The sequence below is a fragment of the Falco cherrug genome, chromosome 4 (assembly GCF_023634085.1).
Source record: "Falco cherrug isolate bFalChe1 chromosome 4, bFalChe1.pri, whole genome shotgun sequence".
In the NCBI taxonomy this organism is placed as follows: domain Eukaryota; kingdom Metazoa; phylum Chordata; class Aves; order Falconiformes; family Falconidae; genus Falco; species Falco cherrug.
The window spans coordinates 81817573-81845133 of record NC_073700.1 but is presented as its reverse complement, the minus strand read 5'-3'; the positions used below and the strand labels follow the sequence as shown (position 1 = coordinate 81845133).

General features: G+C 35.7%; 1 protein-coding gene across 2 annotated transcripts in view; it reads left to right on the top strand.

Moving 5' to 3' along the window:
- DGKB (diacylglycerol kinase beta) overlaps positions 1-27561 on the top strand; it is a 363946-nt gene that overhangs the window by 39497 nt on the left and 296888 nt on the right. For both annotated transcript variants that reach the window (XM_055710145.1, XM_055710144.1), the window contains exon 3: positions 25725-25801. In XM_055710145.1, coding sequence (XP_055566120.1) covers positions 25725-25801 — 77 coding nt within the window. The remainder of the gene's footprint in view (positions 1-25724; positions 25802-27561) is intronic.

Below are 27561 nucleotides of genomic sequence, written 5' to 3'. Positions count from 1 at the left end.
GTTTATGATTCATGGAGTCTGAGTCCTAATTCAGAGTCTGTGACTGGGGACTAAAAATATGACAAGGAGAAACTGATGTCCCACTGAAGGGCTTGGTGGGGCACTTGCTTTAGTTCTTCTGACAGGTGAGCTATGAACTATGCTTATTGGTACTGTAATTTTTTTCTTAAGAACTATGAATTTAAATACTGGGTGCACATTCCTGTGTTGTACCCATTTAGAGAAAATGGGATAGAAATACTTTATCTGATAGGTATAGGCTGTAGTCAGATTTATTCTAAAAAAACCTTGAACTCCTTGTGAAGGAATGTGGTTATATACAGTCTGTACAAGTGAGGATATTAGATCGAACTTTATAACTTGTATTAGACTGAAATCCGTAATAGAAAAGATACAAAGTGAATTTGTTTTTCATTTAACCAGTCGTAGTTGGGACTTGGCCTCTGAAGATTATTTCATAGATGAAGTTGTGAGGAGTGGAGAGCTGGACACCAATGCCAGCTGCAGAATGATTAATGGTCTCTATCCTTTCTGTCATCAGGGATTCTGTGTTAGGTCTTGAAGAGACTGTAAGATAGGTATGATAAGCCAAGCATTTCTGAAGGAAAAAAACCCCACCAAACATACAATAATACAGTGTGATCTGCATCTCTGAGGTGGGCTTTCTAATGACTTAAAATACTTAGTGTTCCTGCCATGATATATGCTTATCTATGACTAGCAGATGTGTTTTCACCCAAACAGAAGCCAGTCAATTCTGCAGTTAACCTGTCTAGGGTAAACAGTGTCATATTGACTCTGTCCACAACTGTGAGGAAGGAGGAACCTTCTCATGGCTGTCAGGTGGATACTCAGGTGTACGCAGAACTTGTTTCCTGCTTCTATACCCATACTGAAGAAAGGCATCCAACTTGTTTAAGGTGCGATAGGCTATTCAGGGAAAAGGACAATGCAGGAGAGAAGACCTCTTTACTTTGACTAAATGGTCTGTCAAATTATTCAGGAGTTACTTTATTTCATGACAAAAGCAATGCCTTTGAGCCCTTTCAGTCCCTCTCATGCTACTATATTCTAATTTAAAACAATCTTTTAGGAACTAATGGCTTTCCTAGAACTTTATTTGAATTGTATACAGCAATGGCACAAAGTAAAGTGATGACGTTGAGTGACTTTTTGATTATCTTATTACAGTATTATGTTCATGTTTTAGCTACTTTCAGAGATCCTCTCCTGTACTCTGACTGCAAGAAACTTCATATACCAGCTGCAGGGAGACATGTTTTAAGAGAGGAAAATAATGAATTTACATTTGTTTATGACTATCAGGTGGCAAAATTGGGACATACTCTGCTGTTTATAAGATCCTCTATTCCTCTGCAGAACAGAGGATGCTCCCAGAAATACCTGACTTGTTCAGGAGTTCTGATATAAAGGAATTGTAGGCAGCAAAATGCAAGACTACTGTTACGGCTGCATGCTGTTGACTGGAGGCTACTAGCAAGAGGCCATACATCATAACAGAAAGAGACTTAGTCCATTTAGTAAAAGCAGAGAAGGCAATAGGCATTTAGAATAAACTTGTAATTCAAATTTTTTTAAGATGTTGTTAACTGGTCCAGAGTAGGATCAGTTCAATGAAGCGCCGACTGTTTTTAGCTTCAACTGCTGTCCTAAAGAGCTGCTTCTGATTCCTGAGTGATTGAGTGGCAGGAGCAAAAATACAGTGGCTCAGAAACTTGCATCTTTCATTTAGGGGTAACAAAATTATTACAGAGCAAATGGTCTCAGTTGTGATAGTGCTAACACACTATTTGTCCATTCTAGGAAAGCTAGTGAAAGTGTCAAAATTTTGTATCTTTTTAGATCTCATATAGAAGAAACGTTAGAGGAATTAATGAAGGGATAAAATTGATGCTGCATGTTAGGTAGTACCAAGTTGCATTGCTCCGAGACTCCAGGTGTAAAATACTATTAGAAAAAGCTGTTATTATTACAGACACATCATTTGAACACAGAGAGGCAGTGACCATGCTTGCTGTATGATGAATAGGACACCGTCACGTCATCAAGAGCACATGGTGGCCTCACTAGAAGATGATAATTTACTTGCAACCATCTTGCACGTTTGCTTCGTGTGGGAGAATGGGGGAGAGAAGGTGATTACAACACCTGGAAAAGACTGCAATGTTTACTCAGTCTCACCAAGCAGTGAAACACAGTAGTTCAGTACAATACAGATATTGGTTGTGCTGAGACTGGATAATGTTTGACCTTCATTTTTGGGAGAGTCACGTTTCCTACATTATGCTACTAAGTTTCCAGTGTTTCCACTGAGGACTTAGTGGCTGTTGAGGTATCTGGGAAAGATTAAGTTAGTCAAGAGCTCTAGCACTGCCAGTAGTATTGGGGGTTTTGTTAACTCTTAAACGTGCAGATAGATCCATGGTTCTTAAATAATATAATCAGGCTCCAAAATGCTGGGCCTTTGTTGCAATAGAAGGGAATTATAAGTCTTGAGGGGAAAAGTCAATTACTGTACATTTCCATCTTCAATGATATCATTGTAGGAAGCAAATCTAAAGAGTTCCTAAGTCCAAAATAGAAAAACCTAAGTTCTCAAGTCTGTGGCATACATGGTGTATGGTGGTGGACAGCGATACCTCCCGTCTTAGAATCCTGAATGGCAAATGGTGTCATCTCACCTTTGCTTCTGTTTCCTCTGTTAAAAATAACAATTCCCTTCTAGAACTGAAGCTGCACAGATACATGCTGCCAGTCATTAATGCCTAGTGTTGCAGCATCAGCTGTTACTGGAATTGAACACATATTGTGGTTATTAGAAATCTAACACATGGTCATAAAATTACTGAATGTGTGTTTATACACTGTAAAATGTATAAACATTGATTATGCCTTTGTTACATTTCCCATGTTTCTATGTATCTTTTGTATTTCTTTCTTTATTGTTTGGTTGTTTCTATGGACATTTGCATGTAAACAGTGAGAAGCTTTTGTTTCTTTAGAGTTCATCTGTTCTCATTGCTTATTCTCTATTATAAAGATTGGGGGATAATTCAATTGGTTGCTGTGGAAATGAGCCTGATGTCACAAACAGAGAATTACAGTTCACCAAGCCTTGAAGAAACAAAGTGGGAGAATGGACTAATTAGGGAGCCATGTGACTGTGGCAGAATCTCAGGTCTCATTAAAAACATGTATTTTTAGTCCTTGTGTTGCTATAGAAGAGTTTGAACATGTAATTCAAATGATGACAATCCATGGCTTGTCAGAAAAACTGAAAAAAATATAGCTCTGAGAGAAAGGATGATCCCCCTGCTTTTATGGGATTTGAACTCCAAGAACCAGTAGCTGGTGGTGGGTCCCCTCAGCCCAGCAAAGCTTCACGTACCTGAAGACAGAAGTGGAAAGCTGCTTGTCCAATTCATCCACTGAAAATATATACCTTGCTATTAGCGTTACCACTTAGGCTGTTCTGCCTCTCCTGGATTTCTGAAGAAAGCAGAGCCAAACTGCCTTCCCTGTTGCTTATGAGAACAGGAGATAGGTTGCTCTTGATGGGTCAAATCAAGAATCAGAGGTCTCTGTTTGAAAAAGAGTGGGCTTAGGGCTGCCTGATGGTGTCAGAAGGACTCTCTCCCTGTTGGGATTGAAGGGACCTGGATTGCATTCCTCTCTGTTGTTTTATTTCAATTAAAAGAAGCAAAAATTTTAAATGTGCTTATAATTATGTATGTTTTCATTGTTTTTCATCCACTAAAAATATATTGCTTTTTGTGTGGCTTTGAAAGACTTTTAGTGGGTGTTATTGAGTGTCACTGCATAGTTTTGTTGGCTGCATTGTAAAATGTAGTGGCTTTCTGAGGACATTACTGATTGCTAAATTTGGGTTTAGAACTGTCAGATTTTGTGTAGTTTATAGTTTTATTAAAACCAGTATGGAATATTAAGAAAAGAACTTGTGATTAAATTCCAATATAATATTTTCTTTCATAGTTTCTGAAAATATAACTACTTCATTTTATTTTCAACATAAAAGGTTATAAATAATTTGAATTATTGAGAGCCTCAAATGAATTGTAGTTGTAATGATAGTTAGTGATAATGAATTTGCTTAGAAGAATGTATTTCTCAGAATTAACTGACCTAGTAATAGATGTTTTCTTTCATGAAGGCATACCAAATAGCTTTAAAATGCTTCGTTAGCTGATGTTTGTTTGTTGGGTTTGGTTTTGTCGATTTGGTTTTTTGGTGGTGGTTTTTTTTCCCCCTTTTTTTAGATTTTTTTTTTTTTTTTAAGTAAAGATCTATTTCTACTTTAATAAGTTATTTGTATTTGAAATTCATTACAGAGATGGGACAGAATCTAGCATTTTATCTGTATCAGAATGAATTAATTGAAGACCCTGGCAGGCATTAGTACTGCTTTGGAAGAAAGCATAGGCTGTATATTATATAAAAGACTATATATTGTAGGGGTTGAAATTAATGTAAGGAAACACAGTGAAAATTTTAGGCTGTTATGAGAGCAGAATGGGAAGACAGTTTATGTGCTAAGAATGTATCTGAGTGCTTTATTGAACAGAGGCATTTCAGTACTGGATAGGCTTTAACAGTTTGGGAAATTATTGAAATGAACCAGAGATGATGAAAGCAGATTGAAGAGATGCAAAGAAAAAGGGTGAGTGACAAGGTAAGTATGTTATGCAAGTTTTGAACTAAGGTTACAAATAGATGGTAACTACCATTTTAACAGCATGAATATAGGAGATTCAGACTTCCTGGGATGAAAAAGGTGAAAATCCTGAAGAGTAAAAAATCATAAAAATAATTGAATTGAGCCATGGGTCAATGAAACAAAAAAAATAGCTTCAAATAAAGTTGGAGCCTACCAACTTTTGGTAGACCAGTATTCATGGATCTGTGCTTATTTTTACAACTTGTAGGTAATGCATTGAGTGATTTAATGAAGCTGAGAGAAGAACAGATCTCAGAAAGAGAAGATTAGCACAAAATCAGTGTGGGAATTTAAAGTCATAACAGTAGACAGGAGCCAAACCAGAGCTCAATACCTAATGGTTGATTTTTGGAAATTCTTGACATTTGGATTTTGGTCATAAAAGATAATTACAAAAGAGAGAGAGAAACAAATGTTGAAATTTAGAGGAATGACCTGGGGCAGAAGGGAAGGAATTCAAGTAGAAAATTAGTGGCTAGGCAAATTTTATCTTGATTTAAATTAAGGTAACTATTCCATCTTCTGTGGAGATCCTTGTAGATATTTTTCTATAAAATCATTATTACGAAAATCTGTGCACAAGTGCTATTATTTTTGATTCTAAAGCTTGACTGCTTATTTAGCTAATTTTGGCTGAGGGTGAATCCAAATAAGTACTCAAACTGGAATTCAAAATTAGCCACTCGCATTCCCTTTGGAGGTGCTCGTATACTAGAATAAATCAGAAATGATTATTCATTCAGAATTATTTCAGTAGATAAGTAGATAAGATGTTAGTTAACTAGGAATTAGCTAATAATTAAAGGAATACTGACCCATTTCATGTTCCTTTGTTTTAAGCATAGAACCATATTTTTCTATTTTGCCTCAGACACAATGTTGTCATGTTGCTCGTCAAGTCCAACCTTAGTACTTCATCTAACATGTGGTCTAACATGTGATACCTCCAAAAAGGACCATGATATCTCCAAACAGTATATGACACTTTGACATAATTTTAAATTATGCTTTAAGATGATTCTGAGAGTTTAAAGGATACACAGAAAGAATGACAAAATATAATTAAGTTGTCCCAAATGGTACAAAAGCACATTCTGAAGTATTTCCCAGTGTAACTACATGCTTAAATTTAAGCATGCACTGAAGTTTTTCTGGGTTAGGTTTCAAGAAGCAAGTGCCAGAGTAGCATTTCCTTTTAACAGCCTCGTAGACGCATAATAAACTGACTATGTAGGAGTACTACTGAGCTGCTCTTCAAATTGCAAACTCTCCAAGACAGACTCTTAATATACTTTGCAGCTCTGTGTACACATTAGAGCTTAAAGTTGTACAATATTATATTTTTTTAAATAACCTGAATAAGTTTACTTGAAATGTCATGATTTTCCTACCATTAATAGCTTTCATAAGCACCTGAGATTCTTTCCCCACCTCCCGGTTTGTGTGCCCCCCCCCCCCCCCCCCCCCATTTTTTTATCTAGCCACAAAACCTGTGTAGCTTTTTGGCTACCACCACTGCCTCCCATCCCACCCCCCTGAACAAAATTTAAAAAAACCAACCCAAACAAATCCGGTCATCTCTACAGCTTAGCATCCTGTCCCTGGGAGGCATGCATTTGCAAAGTTTTGTAAGGGTTCCAGGCACAAATATGCTAATCTTCATTCAGGGTCTAGCTTGACATAAAAAACAATATCAAATTTTGCATAATTATGCACAGTGAGTTGTAATCACATCTCCGTTTAATTATTTTAGTGGAAACTAGCAATATGGTCTCTGCACTACTTAGTTTTTGGCTTGAAATGGAGTCAGGCCTCAATGAGTGTTGTGTTGCTTCCAGTTACAAAAAGCTGCATAAACTGCTTTATATAATTTGGATAATGTATAAGGAATATACCATGTCACTGCATTTTTGTTATGTTAAACTTGCTAGTTGATGTGTACTTCAGCTTTTATACTGAAAGGTGTTATTTAAGGTAAGGAGTGACATAATTTTGTTGGATAGGAATGCCCACTGGAGATGTTATATGTACAGAAAGTTGTTCTGTAGAAAGGGTTTGTCATGTCTTGTTTTTCCCCCTCGGGAGTCATGTAGTAGCTACCAGGTATACACAAGAGCTTCCTTCATACGCATGTGCTGTTCCTGCCACCAGCGATAGAGAAGTTGTTTGCTTGCTGCTGGCTGCTACACAACTTATAACACCAGAGTAGTATGTGTAGCGTTCTGAGGTGGTGATTAAGGCAAACTAGGGGTTTTACTTGTGATTAATCCTGTATATAACAGCAGGTGAGTTTTTGTAAGTGCTTCTCTTATTCAGACTGCTAATGTATCACTATGAACACGTCTATAATAGCATTCTAGTGCTTTTAGGCCAAGCTTTGTACAGACCACATGCCCATGCCTGTATCTTTCAAAAATAGAGTGATTATAAGAAAAGCCATATACCCACAGTTCTCGACCAGTTTAGCTTGGAAAAGTTGATCATCTGCTTTGTTCCACAGATTGTGAAGCATCTCTGGGATTTGATTTCTGCATTGTTTTACTAAATGCCTGTGTTCATCTGCTTTTTTTCCATAAGCACTGTCTCAAGGCCTTATTCCTTTCTGAGGACTGGATTCTGTCTCATTTTCCTTCTCTTTTTGTGAAAGAGATGAAAGTGCTTTCTCTTTCTCCCACCTATTTAGTTATTACAAACCAGTAAGTGTGGTTGTATAAAACAAGGCAGATCAAAGAATGGGAAACGTTTTCATCCCTTTCACAAAAGGAGAACAAAGTCCTTTATCATAGCAGATTTTTATTACTTTAATTGTGCATTTTTTTTTCTTGATCAGTTTTTACTAATAGTTATGCAGAATATCCTCCTTGTCCTAATCTTTCATGAAACAATGCTTTACCAAGAGAGATTCTCGCTTTTACTGATACTGGCTTTCAATTTAGTATAAGTAATAGTCTTACATATAATTCTGAAAAAAATATTTTCTTCACATACTTATTCTAGAGTTGTGGTTTGTTGGTTGTTTTTTTTTTCTCCCCCCACTACACATATTTAGTCTTAGATAAAAGTCTAGTAACTTATGCTGCATAACTACAGTGATTGATGGAGCTTTGTAAAAGCGGGTACCCTTAGCCCTTGCCAAATGACCATCAGTAGATAGGTTTGAAGCTTGCTATCATAGCTGAGATTGTTCAAACTGATTTTTTGGTTGGCATCCAGTTGTGTTTTGAAATTTTATGCAGTAATGCTGTCGAACTAGTAATTCTAATAGTCATTTTAGGGGAATGGAGAATTTTCTGCTTCATTTCCATTTGCAGGTCTGGAAATTCAAACAGCATCTTAAAACTTCTAAGTATTTTTTAACAGTCTGGCTTTGGAGGTTTAAAAAAAATGGAGACAATTTATCTAAATCTTCCTGACTCATAATAATTACATTTTCTTTTAACAATGTTAATTTTTACAGGGTATTCACTGTTCTCTACGAAATTAATTAGTTACAAGTATTTCTTCTGAAAAGACCTTCCCATTTCATTTTATCAAGTATTCTCCACTTTTAATCATAGTCAGAATATCATAGATTTGCCTCGAAAAATGGTGTAGATCAAGTACAAACATGGAGAGAGTGAACAGGGAGGCAGATAAAGTCTGATTTTAATAAGCTAGTTATTTTGATTAAAGGATTGCAAGTATGTAGCCATCAGGAATAAAAGAGAAGTAGTTAGGAGGCACAGGTGAAAAAAGCAGTAGCAACTAAGAAGATTGGAGAAATTTTGAATAAAATAAAAATAAAGAGGAAAGAAAGCTTAATGGGAAGCAAGATAGTATGCATGAAATGATTAAGGCTTTATGTGACGGTTGGAATAGAGAATCTACAGAGGTGGGAAGAAGGTAAGGGGAGAATAGAAAAGTATACACTATTCCTCCAGTGGAGGAATTAATTCATAGTGTTTTCAGAGAGGTTAAGAAGTGATACTTTATGAAAAATGTATTTGTTTTTCTGTATTCAAATTATCTACTGAATCACATGCAGGCTTTTAAACGACTTGAATTATAGCTCTTGTCTTTAAAACTAAAAAGAAGTCAATTCTTGATCTTGATCTTTGTAAAGTGCTCAGTGCCTTTACAGGACACACAGCAGACTGAATGGTAAGCTTTCACTCTGATTTTCCAGCTTTTATGTGGTTACAATTGACTCCATATGATGCATGTTGTTGTAGTAGTGATTAAAGTTTCCAGGAAATGGCTTGAATTCTGATAGCAGGAAAATGGTGTATTTTCTGTATGCAGTGCAAGTCCAGTGCTGGCAGCCATGTTGCTTTGTTGAACCTCTGCGAAGCTCCAGCTGCCTGCATGCTGTCATTCTCCTTATTCATGCTTTCAGCAGCAGGCACAACTGTCCTCCCTACCCCTTTCAGATGTGTGTCCCCATTCCCACCCCTTCCCTGCCAAGATTCATGTCCTTCCTGTTTCATCTCTTGGTCATCCTCTTGCAGCAGTGCGATATCCACTCCCCATGCAAACAGCTTTCCCCTTCTGCTTAAGGCCATCCTTATGACCCTGTTTGGCAAGGGAATGGATGCTCATGGGCGAAACTGAGAGCCTACGTAGATCCAAAAGGGGCTCTCTGTGTGTACCTGTGTTGTGGATGCTGCCTTGGATCTTAAAAGAATAAAAGGTTGTCATGTTTGGGAATCTCCCAGAGAACCAACATGCTTGTGCTGTGTTTGGCAGGGTAGTGTAAAGATTCCTAAGCTGGTGCAGCAGCAGATTCTATTTTCAGTTTATTTCAGGAGCTCTAGAATTCCTCCAGTGCCTGATTCAAGCTAATCAGAGCATCTTTGCAAAATATTTCTATTACTAGGCACACAGAGCAACAAATTCTTTTGAAAGAAAACATTGCAGTGTTTCTTTTGAAACATTTGGATGCTTACAGAATTAATATTTCAGTATTTTACTGGGGGGGAAGTAAAGTGAAATCTGATTGTCAAAGAATATGAATATTGGATTTATTGGAATATGTTATCTACTGAAGCATTTGCTTTTCTTTTTAACAAAGGAAATCTGTACTAAAAACTTTGAGATAGTTTTGATGGGACAAAAGCAAATAATTTGCATAGTCTTATATGTAAATGTCACAATATAAATAAAATCATTAAAGAGAGATTTCTGTATTCCTTTAGGATTTTGATTTAGGTCATCTGATTTCTGAAGGGAGCCTCAAAAATTTCAACCTTTACTGTGTTGTCTAAAATAAGTTGTCCTCCTGTCTAGCCACTTTATTTATATTCATATGCGTATCTTATCTTGGGTGGGGTTTTATTTTCAGATTTAGAGTTTGTTATAAGACAGAGAAAAGGGGTATAAATCGTAGATTATTTTAGTATGACTTATATGAATATATTCTCTGGTTTGCTATCAGTGAATGACACTAAGCTTGAGATATTCTGACAAGGGTCTGGCATATTTCTTAACAGTGCAGAGGATTGTGCGTCACTACTTTCAGGAGACTGGGTCTTTATTATATGACTTATCTCAAAGCCATGATCTCATACATATTGAAAGCTAGTAAGTCATTTATTCTCTGTCTCTTTTTTTTTTTTTTTAAATGTACTGTCTGTGTTAAGCTTTATTTTTACTAAGTGCACACAATGTTAGAAAAGCATTAAAACAAAATCAAGTTACTGCTCTTTTGAGAAACTTGAGCATAAATGTGGCTAGCTGTCTTATATGCCTAATCAGAGACCCCACCCAAGCTTCAAAATTTAGCTTTTCATTTACCTTGTAAGGGAATGAACAAGAACATATGGCAGGAGGAGTGGAACAGGCCAGGTTGGATCATCCTAAATGCCAAGTAAAAATTACATGCCATATTTATTTTTTATTGTATTTGTTAGGGAAGGATGTTACTTGCTAAATAGCATTCAGTAAATTCTGGTTTTATAGTTGTTTTATGTTTGTCTATACAGTGATATTTAAAGCATATGATAGGCTCCAATAAAGCATGGTACCATTGCTCAAGGAAAACCATACTTCTCAACTCTAATGTCCCTATAGACATTAAAGTTTATCTTCCCTTGAGATGGAATTCCTTAGATCTTTTCATAAGGCTGTCTACTGCGTATTGCACTTACTGCATGCATGGCAGGTTCCAGGGCAATGTCTTTTTTCAAGAACATAATCATTGAGTTAAAATGTTTTAGAGCAGAGTTTTTACAACAGAGGTATTCAAATGTTTGCTTTGTCTAATTCTAAAACTGAACATAACACAGGAAAGGAAAAGACCAGCTTGAAAAGCAAGAGAAGGGTCTAAAACATTTCATTTACCATTCTTTGACAAAGCTCTGAAGTCTTGTTTTCTTGTTGTTTTCTTTATACTGTCTTACACTGAATCAAACAACTTTGTTTCCTCAGTTTTTTCCTGAACCAAGGCAAGCTATGCCTAAAAAGCCTGATCTCCGCTAGCATTTGAGCCAGAAAGTTCACAGATGATTTACTCTTCCATTTACTTGGAAAGTAACTCCATTGGAAATGGAATGTAGCTCCCTCTCAGCTAGTCTGTTTCCCAGGTTTTAAAGTCAATTTATTTCAAATCAAGCTCTTGACTCTTTTTCTTTATTTTATTTATTTTATTAACATATTACTGCATTTAAATGCGTTTAATAATTAGACTTGCAGAACATTTGGAATGTTCAGCTGGAAGTTAATGTTGAATACAAAATTTGGGAAAAGTCAAGGTTCTGCTCGTGACTATAATTTCCTATTCCCAAATAGAACTTTTTATATTTCTGAATGTTAACTTGCAATGTGTTTTGTGGCTGTTGTTTTTCCCCTCATGTAGAGAGCATTTGATGAAATACCCTTATTCTGGAAAGGAAGTCATCCTTTTAGATCATCAGAAAGTTAAGGTCTCTGGAAACTTTGAAAATCATGAGAACATGCTTTAAAATCCTTTAGGGTCTTTGTAAATCATATAGCATTTCTGAGAGAGCTTTTTCTCCTTAAGACACAGCAGTTACAACTTGGGGGAAAAAGTTATGAAGGAGCAAAAGAGGAGAAAGGTGAAAGAATGGAAGATGATCAGAAGAATCAACTTTTCTTTCCTTTTCTGTTTTGTCTTGCTATTTTTGAATTCTTATCTGCCTCTTCCTATTTTTCTTTCTCTCCATCTTTTCTTTGTCTTCTCTTGTTCCTTTTATCCTTTTTGGTGATAAACTTTTCATCCTGCTTTCCTTCTCATGTCTTTTCTGCTTGATTTTGCCCTGCTAGAACACATTTGGTGAAATTACCTTGATCTTATATGCTCTGGACAGTATAATTTTTCATCTTCCTAACTGAACAACATAAAATGAAATAAACGAACCTGTCCTGTGTGAGCAAACTGAGGGAGACGTGGACGGATTAGGAATGGGTATAAATTTGAATCCTGGACCTGCGAGTGTTCTTAGTTCATTACTGTTATGTCGTCTCTTTTTCTGCGGTGACATTAAGTTGATGAATGTCAGTGTCATGCTACTGGTGTTTTGCTACAAGGTTAGATAACTTAATGTTTTTATAATACCTGTATTTTAGGGCTACATGTTCATAAAACATTCAGTAAGCTTATGTTAAGTTTATATTAAGTTTACAGTAAATAGACATTTATTTTTTCAATATACACTGACTTTAATTTAGGGTCATATCTTTGTAGTTTGAAGCCTAGGTGACAGAAAAAGGTGTTTTAGTAAATTGATTTGTTTATCTCCTTCCTAATTTTTTTTCCCTAAGTTGTAATATTATGGATTGACAAGATAAATGATTCTTGCTCCAAAGGTTATTGATTGTTGGCAGGACTTGTGGCAGGGATGATTTAAGGAAAGACCTAACCTATGATGAGGAACTCATTTGTGATTTGGAAACAGATTTCGGTGAGGAAATTCTCGGTGACCTTGCCAGAAATCACTAAAAGATATTCCAACAATAAAGACAGACAGGTAAATGACAAAATTACATTATAACAAAAACAAAACAAAACAAAATAGTGATTTAATCACTGCTGTACTTGCAGTAAGTGTTAATAGTGGCTGCTTACATGTAAATAATTACATGGAATAAATCAGGACAGTACATGCTCTTTAAGATTATTTCTATATGTATTATGCCATTTTATAATAAATCTATCATAGACCTGCATGTTTCTATAGAGGAGAAAGATACTAAAAATGTTATATAAGCAAGCAGAAGTAAAAATAGCTCACAGCATGGTCACATTACAGTCAAATCATGATTGTCTCACATGGCTTTAATGGAACTGGCTTAATGTAGCTACTTTTGATACCTCAAGTAAAATTTTGACACAGAGGGAGTCAGAGTACTTCTCAAATCTGTGAAACTGAGGTCTGTGCTGATGCAACTGTAGTTTTATCTCTACAATATGCATAAAGGAGCCACAGTTGCAACTTTTGTCTTCAAAGTAGACAAAACTTTCTCTTGGTAGAGACATTTTCAACGTATTTGGTAATAACATCTAAGATGAAGGAAAAAAAACCCAACAACAAACCCAAACACAAAGAGCTTTCCAGTTCATTTAGAAAGATCTGCTTAGACTTTGCTGAGGTGAGAAAGCCAAATGATTGATAGGTACAGAAATTAGGCTGTGGGAATGTGTTCTTATGAAAGATCCTGTTGTCTCTTGTTGTCACCAAAGTTTATCAGTCATTGTTTTAAGATCTCATTCTGAAAAATTGAAAGGTGGAAAAAGACTTGATTTGCCTTACGCATTCATTTGAACTGAAAAAGGATAATGATACTCTACTAACCTTAATATGGAGTTTTTTTGAGAACTGTAATGGATAAATAAAGAAGTTGTTGATACTGGTGTATTGGGTGTGCTTTTAGTAAAGTCTCTAATGTAACTGGTTCAAGGGTATTTATAGCAACAGTTACTGCTGTAAATGGAATTTGGTGTGCCATATTAAAGGAAAGACAGGCACTGCCATGTTTTATTAAAAATTCCTTTCCTACTAGGCCATGGCAAATGTTCTGAAATCTTGTGTTCATCATTATAACTACTTTTTGTACTTATTTAACAAGTTCCTTATCTCATTTGGTATTCTTGTAGGTAAGAAACTCTCTTACTATGTACGTATTCAGGATTCACAGAACCTTATTTTACACTTCACTCAGTTAAGTTACATGCATTTCTAGTACAAGGTGCATTTCCCCAGTTTATGTGATGGGGCTTTTGGGTTGTTGGGTGGTAGGTTTATTTCATGACATTATCGTGTGTCTGTGTGTATATATATATATTTTGCTGTACACTCAGTGACTAAACTTGCTTAGTAAGTGGGAGTCACTTGGCATTCATCCATTTCAAATGATGCCTTCATAACTACATTTTTGTTCGTTCATTCTAGTATATTTATCCAACAGTCCATCATCAGTGTTTTAAGGCAGAAATCAGTCTAGATCTGTAGTACATTTCATTCCTTTCTCAAGACAATTCCCTTTGAATAAAGGTCTGTCTGCCCTATGACTCAGATTTGCTGAATGCAATCCATTTCCCTAAAGTAAAACGTGGTGACTGTTTCAAACTCAAGGAGGTAAGCTTATAGTGCTGGACAGACAAGTTTTAAAAAACAGATACCTGTGTACTACTATATCTCAGAAAAACTACTAATTGGTGGTAGCACACAGAAGAGCAAACATCTATCCTGAAGAATAAGACTGGAGAAAAATGAAGTAGTGGGGAAATACAAATAAGGAACAGATTGATGGGATAAAACCATGGAAAACTGATTATAGGATAATTTCAGGATTAAAGATATTTCTGAGGGACTAAAACAAAGATGACTGAGAATTTATATGTTCTTTTTGTTTGTTTTATTAGTTGATTAGGGAATTCGAGAAAGTGCTAACAGAGAAAGAAATAAAGCTTAAGAGAGCAAATGGGCTTTGGCTTCTAAGCCTCTGGAGGGCAACTAACCCAAGTGTATTAAACTGCTTAAATTATATTGTGAAGTAGATAATTGTTTAGGATGATTAGAGAGCTCTTTAAACCTGTTTGAGGGAGCTACTTATCTGAATAACGTTATTAACTTGCCAGGTGAGTTCCCATGAAAATGCTGTCGTCTTCAGAGTGCACCTCTCTGAGGACTGGTGGTTTTTTAACATTAAAATGTCATTGGATAAAGTTACAAATAGTCCTGGTAGTAGGGTTTAATTCTGCCTTTATCAATGGACTATATTATAAAGTTTATTCTTGCTTGCTGTCTCCGTAGAGTTCTGGAATAAGCAAAGAATTATCTTTTCCAGCTTTGATATTAAATTGGAAAGGTGGAAGATTAAATCCCTTTGAACTAAGGCAGATAAAGAATTCAGCTCTAATGTATTTGTAGTGAAAGAGAAGGGATTGGAAATGCATCAAGCAATGATCAGTAGAACACAGCTCTCCAGGAGTGTGTATGGATCTTGAGAGCTTTCCTTTGCTTGATGTCCATACATAGTACCTCTCTCCTGTACTCTCTGTTTCTCAAGTGTTGTCTATTGTGGTTAATATTGTCGTAAAGTGTATTAAGAAATTAATGAGATAAAGAAAATTAATAGGAGAAAGTATTTAATGCTGACATAATAAAGACTTGATATAGCAATGCTGTAAAAGACCTGTTTAATTGTACTGAACTTGGACACAGAGCTGGCTTAGTTGGAAACAGAATTTTTTTAAAATTTTGAACTCCACAGCTAGAAGATAGATGTGTGGAAGTAGTACTTGAAACATTTGTTTCAGAGAGTAATGAATACAAAGCAGACTTTCTAGAATAGGTTTGCCATGGCAATTGTTAAGATAAAAAGGTGTGAATGTATAATATTAAATACTGAATTGTTTTTCTTTAGTAATGGAAATACAAAAACTCCCAATCTTCCTAATATACAATAAAAACAAACTAGTAGCCTCTTATCGGTCCCTTGTTTCATTAAACTTCGAATTCCCAGGCATTAGTAGAACAATATTATTCCCAGGGTTAGATCTTGAAGCGGAATTGAGAGTTTTGATTTGTATTGTTCAGCTGTAGCCTTTTTGTTTTTGTTTTGTTTTATTTTTTGATTCTATCTATTTAGCACTGTGCTTTTTCAGTACCCTTATATGGTAGCTGTATGTGTAAATACTGCAGTAGAAACAATCTCAGCATCAGACTGTGCCTTTATAATTAAGCAGTGGCTGGGAGGCTGTGGCTCCTAGGCAGATGTCTGCTTCATTCCTATGGTCAACACAGCTGTTAATTTTTCAGTGAATAACTTTAAACTTTCTATAATATTAATGTTTTCCAGGCTTAACACCTGTAATACTGTAAGTACTCAAAGATTGTATACGAAATAGAATTATGACAAGATTCTCAGCAGAAATGGTGGAAAATTAGAACTGCTGTTGCAGTATCAACACTTTCAACACACAAACTTAAACACCCTCTACAATGGAAACAGAAATTGAAAAGGCTTTATATAAGCAAGAATGATCTTAATTATTTTTTTTTTAATCAGGAGTATTGAGTCATGAAGCTTCAGGCAGTTTCTTATTTTGTAAACTGGAGCACAATTTTACCAGATAAAAAGTATGATGTAATGCCCCAAGTGGCCAAATCTGTGTATGTGTCCAAAGATATATAGTATGCAGAGGAGACTTTTTCTCTTTCCCTTCCACAGACTGTATACGGCCACCTTAAGCTGATTATTTTTTTTTGAGAATTGGTAGGTTAGCTCAGGCAATATCCAATTCATTTCAAAACTTCATCTGAATTCACCAAATTAAACATGTATGTATATGTGCATGTATATATAATCTAAAATGCAAGGGCTTGGCAACATTCTTGGCAACATTGTATGTATGTATGTGTACACTGTATATATAACTGTATCATGAGGCATCTCCACATCCAGATCTAGTCAGACAACAGAGAATTTTGGGCATGCAAAAATAACAGTATACAATAGGAGTATTACAGTGAGTGATAGAATTCTTTAATATTTTGATTGCTGCTAAGCATTCAAAAACTTCTGATAGACTTGTCAAGGCTTGTTTCTCTGAGTCTGGGGAGAACAGGCTCTAATGAACACTTTTTCAGCTGCTCTTCACTACTATACAAAGCATGTGATCACAAAGAACAAAAGTTGAGGAATCTTATTTAGAACAGACAGGTAATACAGCTTATCATAAGCAGTATGTACTGCATACGGCCACAATAAGCAAAACAGTTCATTACTAGTACATATCTTCAGCAAGTGTAGGAACCTTCATCATTTGGAGTTCAAGAACCAGAGCAATGTGTACTCATGTTGGTAATTCTTTTAGTTTTAAGGCATAGATAAGTATTTGACTTTAAAGCCTTGGTTTCTAAGATAAACTATAATAGTCATGACTGCAAGAAGTGCAGATTTTATTAATTTGCAACAGAAAATGCATCTATAAATGGAAGAAAGACATGTCTTAATAGATCAGAAACCATGAGACTAAAACCAAATGAGTTGGATTTTTAGTTTTAAAAATAATTCCTCAAACATTTATATTCCTTTATTCATAAGATAACAAATTATTGTATGTTAAGCAAATTGCCTTATGTAGAAGTCAGAAGAATTTTTGCCTCCAGGGTTAAGAGCTAAAATTTCATCTCTGAAATACAGTTTTAGTACATAGCATGTCAAGAGCTGTCACTGCATAAACCTTTAAAGGTTCCCCTTTTTAAGGGGAGAAGTCAAATAAATGTGATACTTTGGAAGCAAGAAACATTATAAAGCAAAATGGAGAAAAGAAAAGAAAAGAAAGTAAGCATTAAATCTTCTTCAAGAAGAGTACAAATCCATTTCAAGATGTCTGCGATGCCTAGAAGAACAGAAGAACAAGATCTTGCTTTGATATTGCCTTGCGATAAAACAGAGGCTTTAAGGCAGTCCACTCATAAAGAAATGGGGGGAACAGGGAAGACAAACAAACACCCAAGTGCACAGGGCAACTTACATCATCTGAGCAGCTTCCCCCAAGTGTTTTAAAATAAAGGCAGGCAATCAAAAGAAGCCATAGTACCTTGGTAAAATATGTTAGCAATTTTGACTTGCCCTCATGGCAAACAGGTGAAATGTGTTAGCTTAAACTACTTCACAGACAGTGTCCCATTGCACAGTTACTGTATTTCATATGATGTGTGATAATTATAAGTGGTAATGTAAATTCAAACCCACAAGTTTTAATATCTTTGTATGCCTTGGTATTGCATAACCCTTTGGCAATTTTATATTTGGAGTATATGTGGAAATATGAGTAACTTGTGTACCACTTTTTAGTAAGCACCTGTTGAAGGAATAGGTGGGGGAGCTAAAGTTTGCTAATAGAAAAAAGGTCAGGAATAAGACTAATGTGTTAGGCAGAAATAAAGTATCTTAGGCCTATTTGTAGAGGCTTGGAAAGGTTACATAGTAATGCTACCTTAATTTTACTTTCTCAGTTTTTTATATTTCTTGTTTTGTGGACTTCTATAAAATATTAATGGGTATCTATTTCCATGTTAGTCAAAATGTTTCAGAATATGTCTAATTTCTGACACAGAGTATGCAAAATATTTAATTTTAGACATGTGAGCAATTTTGTGCCATTCTTACTTCACTTCTTTGAGGTACTTGTTTTTATAACAACTGAAAAACTTATTTAATTTTTTCTAATAGACCTATGTTTAAGTACATATGTATGTAAGAATATATACTTCATATTCGATAATTAGTAAGCCGTAATTTAAGTTAAATGAGTTCAAAGTATACATATTAAAAATTATAAAGAATAATTTTGGGGAAAATAGAAACAAGCAAGCTAGACTATTTTTTAAAATGTAGATGTCAAAACTGGTACAAATATTCTCAACTCATAAAGCTATTTCCCCATTTCTGTTTAAAATCAGAAATAATACATGCTAAATTTCAAACCAAACTGATTTGATTCTTAGCTGTTATAAAGCTTGCGCTTAAAGTTAGTGTTTGAGGTGAAACACGTCAGCAGCATTACTTAATTTAATAGAGAATGGTTTCACCATCATTCTAACTGGAAAGGTTATGAGCTGGCAGCCAGTATCAGATATTGTGACCAGCTATAAACAAGCAGGAAATGAGAAAGGGAAAGATGAAGCCCCAAAGTTGCTTGCTGAAGGTTTGTATTAGTTTTCAGGCTCAAACAGGGTGATGGGATCTGTGGGCTGGAAGGTCTCCCAGGGTGTCTCCTCCTTCTTGGACTCAGAGCAAGCTGTTTCTGAAGTATGGCATGTTAACTATGTGCACAAATAGCACATTTTGAAGCTGAGTATTAAATTGAGGTGTAGTATCATGGTTTTCTGGCCTCATGAATTTAGGATGAGGAAATGCTGCCTCCAGGCCTGACAGTCCCTGCCCAGCTTTCCTCAGAGCTCCCAGACCCTGCCTGTGGCCCAGGACCCCATGCCAGCCCCCTGGGGGCAGCCAGCCCTGCCCTGGCAACACCATGGCAAGGCTGATCTCCAGCTCCCCAGAGTCGTGCCTGCCCCTGGGCTACCAGCCTCGGGGGTGCCCAGGCTTGGGGCTGCCCCCCGGGCTGCCTGCTGCTGGAGTGTCACAGTCCCTGGGGCAGCCACAGGGCCCTGGCCCCAGGGGGGCCACCAGCCATGCAGCACCCTGAAACCCTGAACCTTGGATCTTTCAAATTGTTTCAGCCTTAATTTTCTGAATGATGGGAGACAAAGGAGTTGGAAAGAAGTTGTTACCTGTAGTTATTTTCAAAGGTAAGATGAGTTCTTTTTTGCCTCAAAATGTTTTTAATATACACAGGAATTACTTGCAGTTCCTTTCAAGTCCTGGAGTACATTTTTGTCCTTTACTTACTACTTCCTTTCAAAGCTTATCCCACTAGCAGACAATAATTAAGCCTCCCCCTACTCCTCCCCAAAGTCGCTGCTGTTTGCTGTATACTTTAATTTGAACATCTGGTGTAGGGAGGTGGGATTTGGTGGTCATTTTTTATTAATGTGGACTAAAGATGTGCTGGCACATGCAGTCAGTATTGGTTTTCTTTCACAAACAATTCCTTGATTGTCTAGTGTGTAACAATGGGTAAAATGGATCAATCTTCTTCCTTGTGATGTTGGGCCACAGCAGGGAGGATGGGTGGAAAAGGCAACTCCTGGATCAGGCATCAGAAGGAAGAAGTTGTCCTCTGCAGCAGTAGCTACTGTTCCCACCTCCCTCACCTGCCTCTTCTGCCTCCTCCATTCTCTGTTGCAGAAGTCACTTGCCACCCTATTTATTTAAGCAGCAGCATCCAATTCTGCCTGTGTTTCTAAGAGGCTTTTTTCTAATCGTCACAGAACTTGATGGGAATATGATTTGCTGGAGGGTGTAGTCACTCAAATTCTTTAGTTTCAGGGAGCCACTGGACAGTGGTTGCCTTTCCAGCCTGGCCGCTCTTTTAAAGACCACAATAGGTTTTAAATTCTACTTACAAGAAAACCAAAATAGAGTGCTTATCCCACTTAAGGTTTCAAATGTTTGTTTCTTTTGTGAAATTTACATGAAAAGACCCCTCATAAGTCACAAACCAAAACCAAAGTGTGACCTATATTAAAAGATCTTTGCCAGTAAGCCTGCATATGTATGGGAAGCATAGGACGTGTCAGCTACTGCCTACCACTGGTTCATGTCAACCATCCGGGATCTCTTACCAACACAGATAAAGCTGAAAGACTGAGTCATGCTAGGTAAACGATGTTTTACTGGAAGAACTTTTTTGTTGGAAGGTGAACAGTTTTTACCCTTTCGAGCTGCATACAGGTTTGTTGGCAGGCTCAGCCTTTTTAACATACTGGTATTTCTAGACCAGTAAAACTTAGATCAAGCATAGCTATAGCTTGAGCAAAACCATTATCCAGTTCTCTGAATAAAATAAACTATGCAAAAGGAAAAAAAGCTATGTGTATGAATTTTTTTATATATACATATAAACACACACACATATATTTTTAGATGGTTGCATCCACAAAAGAAAGAAAAGTCCAGAGAAGATTAAGAATCCATATGAAAACTGCAACCTCAACAGATGCTGGGTTTTTTCCCCATGCTTTTCATTGGCTTATCTATCAAGCAGGGCTTTCAAGTTTGAGCTAGGCTTTGTTGGCATGCAGAAAATTGTTTATTGAAAGTTGTAACCTTTTTTTTCTTGATCATATGATGTATAGAAAATCTCTCTGCAGCTTCTATATATAAATTCTGAACTTGACAATGGTGGGGTTTTGAATGCCTGTGATATTTTTCATATTGTATAAAGTTTATAAAAGGGATCTAGAGGTAGAAAGTGTTTATTACTCTACTTTTTATTGTAGGTGTTAAAATTAGTTACAATTTAATAAGTATGCAGGTGATTATGAATGTCTATTGAGGCTGAAAAATGTATCTGGATTTATAAGGGAAATATTTATATTCCAGTCATTGTTTTCTAGTGCTGATTTACTTTTAAATTGTAGAACTGTTTTCATTACATAGCATGTGATTTATGCTGAGTTTTATATATGTTGTCTCATAAGCCTGTCTTTTTTTTTTTTAAGAAAAAAAAAAAAAATTCAAGGATTTTTCTGGGAGGATGGGCCAAAAATGTAGACAAAGCGTGCAATCCAGGCGAGCTTTTCTTATGTTTTGTTTTTTCTGTTTATGGGAGAAATGGTACACCAAATTCCCATCTCAGCTGAGTGCTCCATCATCTAAAGTTGAGTTATTTTAAAAAACAAATAATATTTTTTAATGTGGGCTAAATCTTCAGCAGTTTTGAACTTAGTATGTAAATTTGTCTTTGGTTACAAAAAGCATCTTTGTTAGCACTGAAGCACAGTTAAGGAAAAATCAGATGCTTTGACATTTTTAACATTACATTTGCGGGTTTCTTATTTTTAGTGGTGTTATTTTAATTGTTTTGCCTTTATTCTGAAACAATACACTAGCCCAAGTCTCCTCTGTATATCTATTGTTTTGGAGTTTTTATTTTAAAGTAGGATTTCTGCAGCATTATAACTGAATATATATATTTATATAGATAATATAAATCATATAACTGCATATATATACATATATATATATATAACTGAAAAGTAATAGCTTTTCAGTTAGCAGTCTTCCACGCCATGCCTAGCCTGTTTGTTCTGCCCCGATCTCACCGGACCATGAGGCAGGAAACCAAGTGTCACCTCATCCAAAGAAAGCTCTGATTCCTGCGCCACACTTTCCCTTTTTCTCCTGCACCTCTTTGGCTAAATGAACACTACTGCATTCTATCAACTTGCAAGAGAAGACAGGCTGAACGATAATGGTTTAAATCCATTCAGGCAGAGGAAAGAATTGAAGGTCTTCTACATTTTGAGTGAACACTCAAAGCACTGGGCTAGTGGGTAATAAAAATAATAAAATTGTGAGATTAAAATAAAAAAGAGATGTTTCATGAAACAAACTGCATATTTAAAGCTATATGAAATTTGTACTGTGCCAGCTATACCTTTGCAGATAAGATGGAATTTAAGCACTGCAGAGTCTATGTGTTATATCTACACACATTTAGAAACTGTCTCTCTTGAGGAGAGCTTGGAATACAGAGACTTCAACAAAGAAGGGTTTTGTCCTTGATGTAAAAAACAGATAAGGGTAATAAACAGAGTTTAAGACCGTATTTGAGTTTTAACTGGAGTGGTGCTTATGAATTTATTGAGACTGCTTACAAGGTGGTAAGTTGCTAAGTTATGCAAAACATCTGTACTTGTAGGTAACAGCAAGAACACAGGTTCTGTTCTTGTTTGACGCTTGTGTTTACACCATCATTTTCCAGTGAGTATGTAGATTATTTGGATCAGACTAAATAAACTGTAATGGAACCCATAACATTGTTATTTCCTAGCTAGCAAACTCAGGAAAAAAAAGTTAGGAAAATGTCTAGTTATTCTGTGTGTATTTTCTGGAAATTTTTATCTGTTTCTGACAGAAAGCATGTACTTGACTCTTTTTTTTCAAAGTAGAATTGAGAAACTCCAATAAAAAATTCTCATTTTTATAGGCATAGAGCTTTCCAAGATGTCTCCTGTATTTGTTTTGTATTTTTTCTCCTTTTTCTTTTTTCCTTGTTTTTTGGTTTCTCTTTTATGTGATCCCCACGTAAGACTAAAACTTGAAAATTACCTTATTCTTCATATCCTTTTAGGTGAACTTATTAAAGATGGAACATGTTCCTAATACTAGTTTGCCTACTAGAGGCTGAGGAAGAATTGATTTTTCTGAGGAATGTCAGCACTGCTGAAGAGTATGCATGCAGGAGATTGTCAGTTGGTGTTTGACTGTGAAAATATCGATACGTTATTTTGAGCATTTTGAAAGATCTCTATTCATGTTAGTTTGGATACTGTCACATGAACTGAAAAAATGATTGAATGACTGTGAACAAAAGATTGTGAAAAATGGTTCTGCCTTGGCTGTGAAATGTATGTCATGGTTCTCGTAATAAATGCAGCTCCTGTCCAGAATGTGGAAATCTCTTGAAGAGTCTTTCTGGGACAACTAAAGCAAAATGTACATCCACAGACCCTTTTTTCTTGACAGTTATTTTGAGCATGGAATTAGCCATGGTTTTTGGGTGCAACTGCTTTTTAAGCTCATGCACAGAAAAAGTGAATAGTTGTGTTGTTGCTGGAATACAGCTATTTTTTGATCTAATTTACTATCTTAATGATACTTGACTAAGTAAATACATACCAAGTAGATAGTAAATTTATTTATTTTTAGTAAGTAACATAACACAGGTTTTTGGTTTTAATCATAGTTGCATAGACATAAACCTCATTTAAAGATGAATAGACTTTATCTGGTGAAATATGAAATGAAAGAAGCACGGTCATTGCTGGGAGAAAACATCAAGACACTTTTAAAGCCACTAGAAAGTGGGTCATTTCTATTTTAGTTAGTTAGTTGGTGTTTTTTTCAGATAATAAAAGGTCTGTGAGGAGACCTTTCTGTCTTTTTGATGTGTGTTTAACCTCTTTCCTCCAGAGTTCAGAAAAATCTTTTTTTTTAAGATGAGGTCCAGTCACCTCTGTCATGCATCTGCTCATCTCACACTGCCACTTTCATAGTTATTGATTTCATTATCATAATACCATGTATATGACTACTGAAAAATGTATTGAAATAATAGAGACCAAGAAAAAAGAAACTTTTGTCAGTTATCCATTTGTTTACTTGTCTTAATCAGTAAGTATCTAACTCATCAGCTTCTAATTACAACTCTTACTAAAATTTTCTTTTTAAAAATATAGATTTATTCTTTTTATATAATTTGTCTTTTTTCACATAAAGTTGTAATTATTTGCTGTATTTCAAATGACACAGCAATAAGACTATAGATGACTTTATCAAGTAATTAATTTGCTGTGTCTGCCCAGGAGACCAGCTAAACTCTGTTACTTACAGTTGACAGAAACATTGAAATACATCAGACATATTAGTGCAAATAAATTTTTATTGAGGCCACGCATAGTCTTGGGTGTTTTTATTTAAGAAAATTTCATACAATGATAAACATTGGGAAAAGCCATTCTTATTACGATGTAAACTGTGTATGGGCAGGAGGGAACCAACTCCAGCACCTCTTAAAACTGAATTTTAGTGGTATGCCCTGTTTTACATAACTGTTAGAAACTATTATAAAAATATTTTCAAATCCTTTGCTGCTACATTTTCTCTTTCCACGTCACACAATTTACTGAATGTTCTTTTTAGAGTCAGGTTTAATGTGCTGAATTTCTTTAACTTTTCAGAACTATTATGATGCTGTATTTTGTTGATATAATTAAAAAATTAGTAAGACTAGGTCCTAATGTTTATAATTTTAAGTGTCTAACTAATTGCTCATGTGATAGTTCTGTTCTTGGTGCACTCTTTGCTTCTCTCAAAGAAGAAGCAAAGAGTGCACCAAGAACAGAACTAATTTCAGGGAGAAGCAACCAAACCTTCCAGGTTTTGATGTGAAAAATAACGTGCAGCCATTAAGTTTACCTGTTTGTTCCTGTAATGCATCTGTTACTTGTTACTAGTTCATGGTTTACTTCAGTGTTGTGGCCGTTATGTACATTTGTCCATTATGCACTTAAGTACTGGTTTTTTTAAAGAAAAAAGTTACAATTATTGTTATTGTATTGCTGAGATGTTTAAAGTGGAAAAAGTTGGTTATGTGCATCATGTATACTAACCGAATCTGAGTTCAAGGGTTTTATGCAGTCACTACTTATTGAAATAACTGTTTTGTTATTCTACATGTAGACAACTGAAAACAAATTGGAAAGGTTAGATGTATGTGCTTCTGAAATGCAGGGATTTTGCACAATTCTGTTAGAAAAAAAGTTGTCCTGAATCCTGAAGTAGCTGACAGTAGTTAGAATATTTTAAGACATCTGCCAAAGTTGAGATTTTGATAGCAACATATGTTTTCTGTGATGTGACTGCAGAAAAAGATTTTTTTTCTTTGAGTTTCCCCTTTATCTTGATATTACCTGGCTCCTCTGACAGTTCCTATTCTCCCTGACAGCTGTGCCAGAGGAGATTTAATAGTGCTGTTGGGAATGACCGTATTCTGTAGGTGACTCAGGTTTCAAGGACAAGAAAAGTGATTTGAAATAATCTTTGCAAACAACTCCTTCAGAAATATGCTACTTAACTATAGTTAAGGATTGGGTCAAAGGGTGTTTGTTTCTTAGTGTTTTTTTTTTTTAATTGCTGATTTTTACAGCGTTTGGTAAGATGGTATGGTATGTTCTCACTTTCTTTGGGCCCACAGCTCTCATACAACTAGAGAAAATTACAAATGTGGATTGAGAAAAACTATTAGCAGTTTTGGTTGTTTTTAATTACAGTTCATATTATGTAAATCAGTTTTCTGTTTTCATTTTCTCTCTCTTTATTCTTTATCCAGATTCCACCAAGAAAATTAAGGATGTCTTAGAAGAATTCCATGGCAGTGGTGTGTTAGCAAAATATAATCCTGAAGGGGTAATTCTTCTTCTTTCTTCAATGGTCAGAAATGGTGGGGAGGAATATTTACAGATGTAGCAAATATAAGCATTTCAAATAGAATATTATTTATAAATCAGATGTTTGGGGTATTTGAAACAGCTTTGAAAACAAAAATATGAATATTTTGAAGAACTAAAAGTTTATAAACATCACATTATATAGACCTGCTTAATATTTTAAATAAAACCACACCTTCTAAGATTTAACCAGACTGTCGTAGTTTTACCCCAGCGGGTGACAGCACCACACAGCCACTTGCTTACTCACCCCTGGTGGGCTGAGGGAGAGAATTGGAAGGGTAGAAGTGAGATAAGTCATGGGTTGAGATAAAGACGGTAATAGGTAAAGCAAAAGCCGTGCACACAAGCAAAGTAAAACAAGGAATTAATTCGCTACTTCCATTGGCAGGCAGGTGTTCAACCATCTCCAGGAAAGCAGGGCTCCATCATGTGTATCAGTTACTTAGGAAACAAACGCTGTCACTCCCGATGTCACCCTCCCTTCCCCCTCCTTCCCCCAGCTTCATATGCTAAGCATGACGTCATATGGTATGGGATATCCCTTTAGTCCATTGGGGTCAGCTGTTCTGACTGTGTTGCCTCCCAACTTCTTGTGCACCCCTAGCCTTCTCGCTGGTAGGGTGGCGTGAGGAGCAGAAAGGACCTTGACTCTGTTCAGCAGTAACTGAAACACCCCTGAGTTATCAATGCTGTTTTCAGCAGAAATCCAAAATTTAGCCCATACTAGCTACTACAAGAAAATTAATTCTATCCCAGACAAAACCAGCACACAGACAAACACACACACACAAGAAAAAACCCCAACACCCTTATGGTAAGGTTAATGTGCTTCCCAAGTCTTTTATCAAGATGGTTGGGTTATGTTAAGCATAATTTCAAAAGTTAGAAAAGTAAAATGTGTTCAGATTTCTTCTTAAATTCTGTTTCTTCGGTGGTGTTTCTGGTAGTGGGATCTTCGTTAATAAAGAAGATATTTTTTCTGATGTTATGAAATAAAGAATTCAGCTGAAAAAAAGTGTGTGTGCATTGTTAATACAGATTCACTAGTAAACAGAGTATTCCGGTTTGGTTAGGAGAAAAAGCCAGGTTGTTTTCATTTTTTATCCTCAATTGCAATTTGTATCTGCTTAACACATTGTAATAGTGTGACTCATCATGCAGCTAAATAAAAACCTGGTTTAGTAATGTTTCTAACTGTGCTTCTGTTATGTGGAATTCAGGATAGAAAAATGTGCTAACCATTATGAAAATTAATTGATCTTACATTTCAGTATGTAAAAGACAAGAATTATTGTCAAGCAAGGTAGTTACAACTCATGAAGTATTGAAAAAAATATTTTTCACTTCGAACATTGCAAAGCATAATGTTGGTCATTTTGGTCAGTTTCTGAGGAAAATATTTCAAAATTCATTACAATAGTATAAGCTGATCTTGTAAATGATCATCTTAGATCTCCATTATTTTAGGTAAACAGAATCATAGAATGTAAAAGGATGGGAATGCTGTGATCATCTAATTTATTCTTCAATGTAACATAGGCTGTACTACAGGACCTCCCTTAATTGATTTTTGTTAGAATGTAGATGTGTCTTTGGTTGGTTGTTTTGTTTGTTTGGTTTTTTTTAGAAAAGAGTGAACTCTCAGCACTTGCTTTTTTTTGTTTGTTTTTTTACTCAACTTTGCAATTTTCTTTGTGCTTTTAGTGCATGTGATAA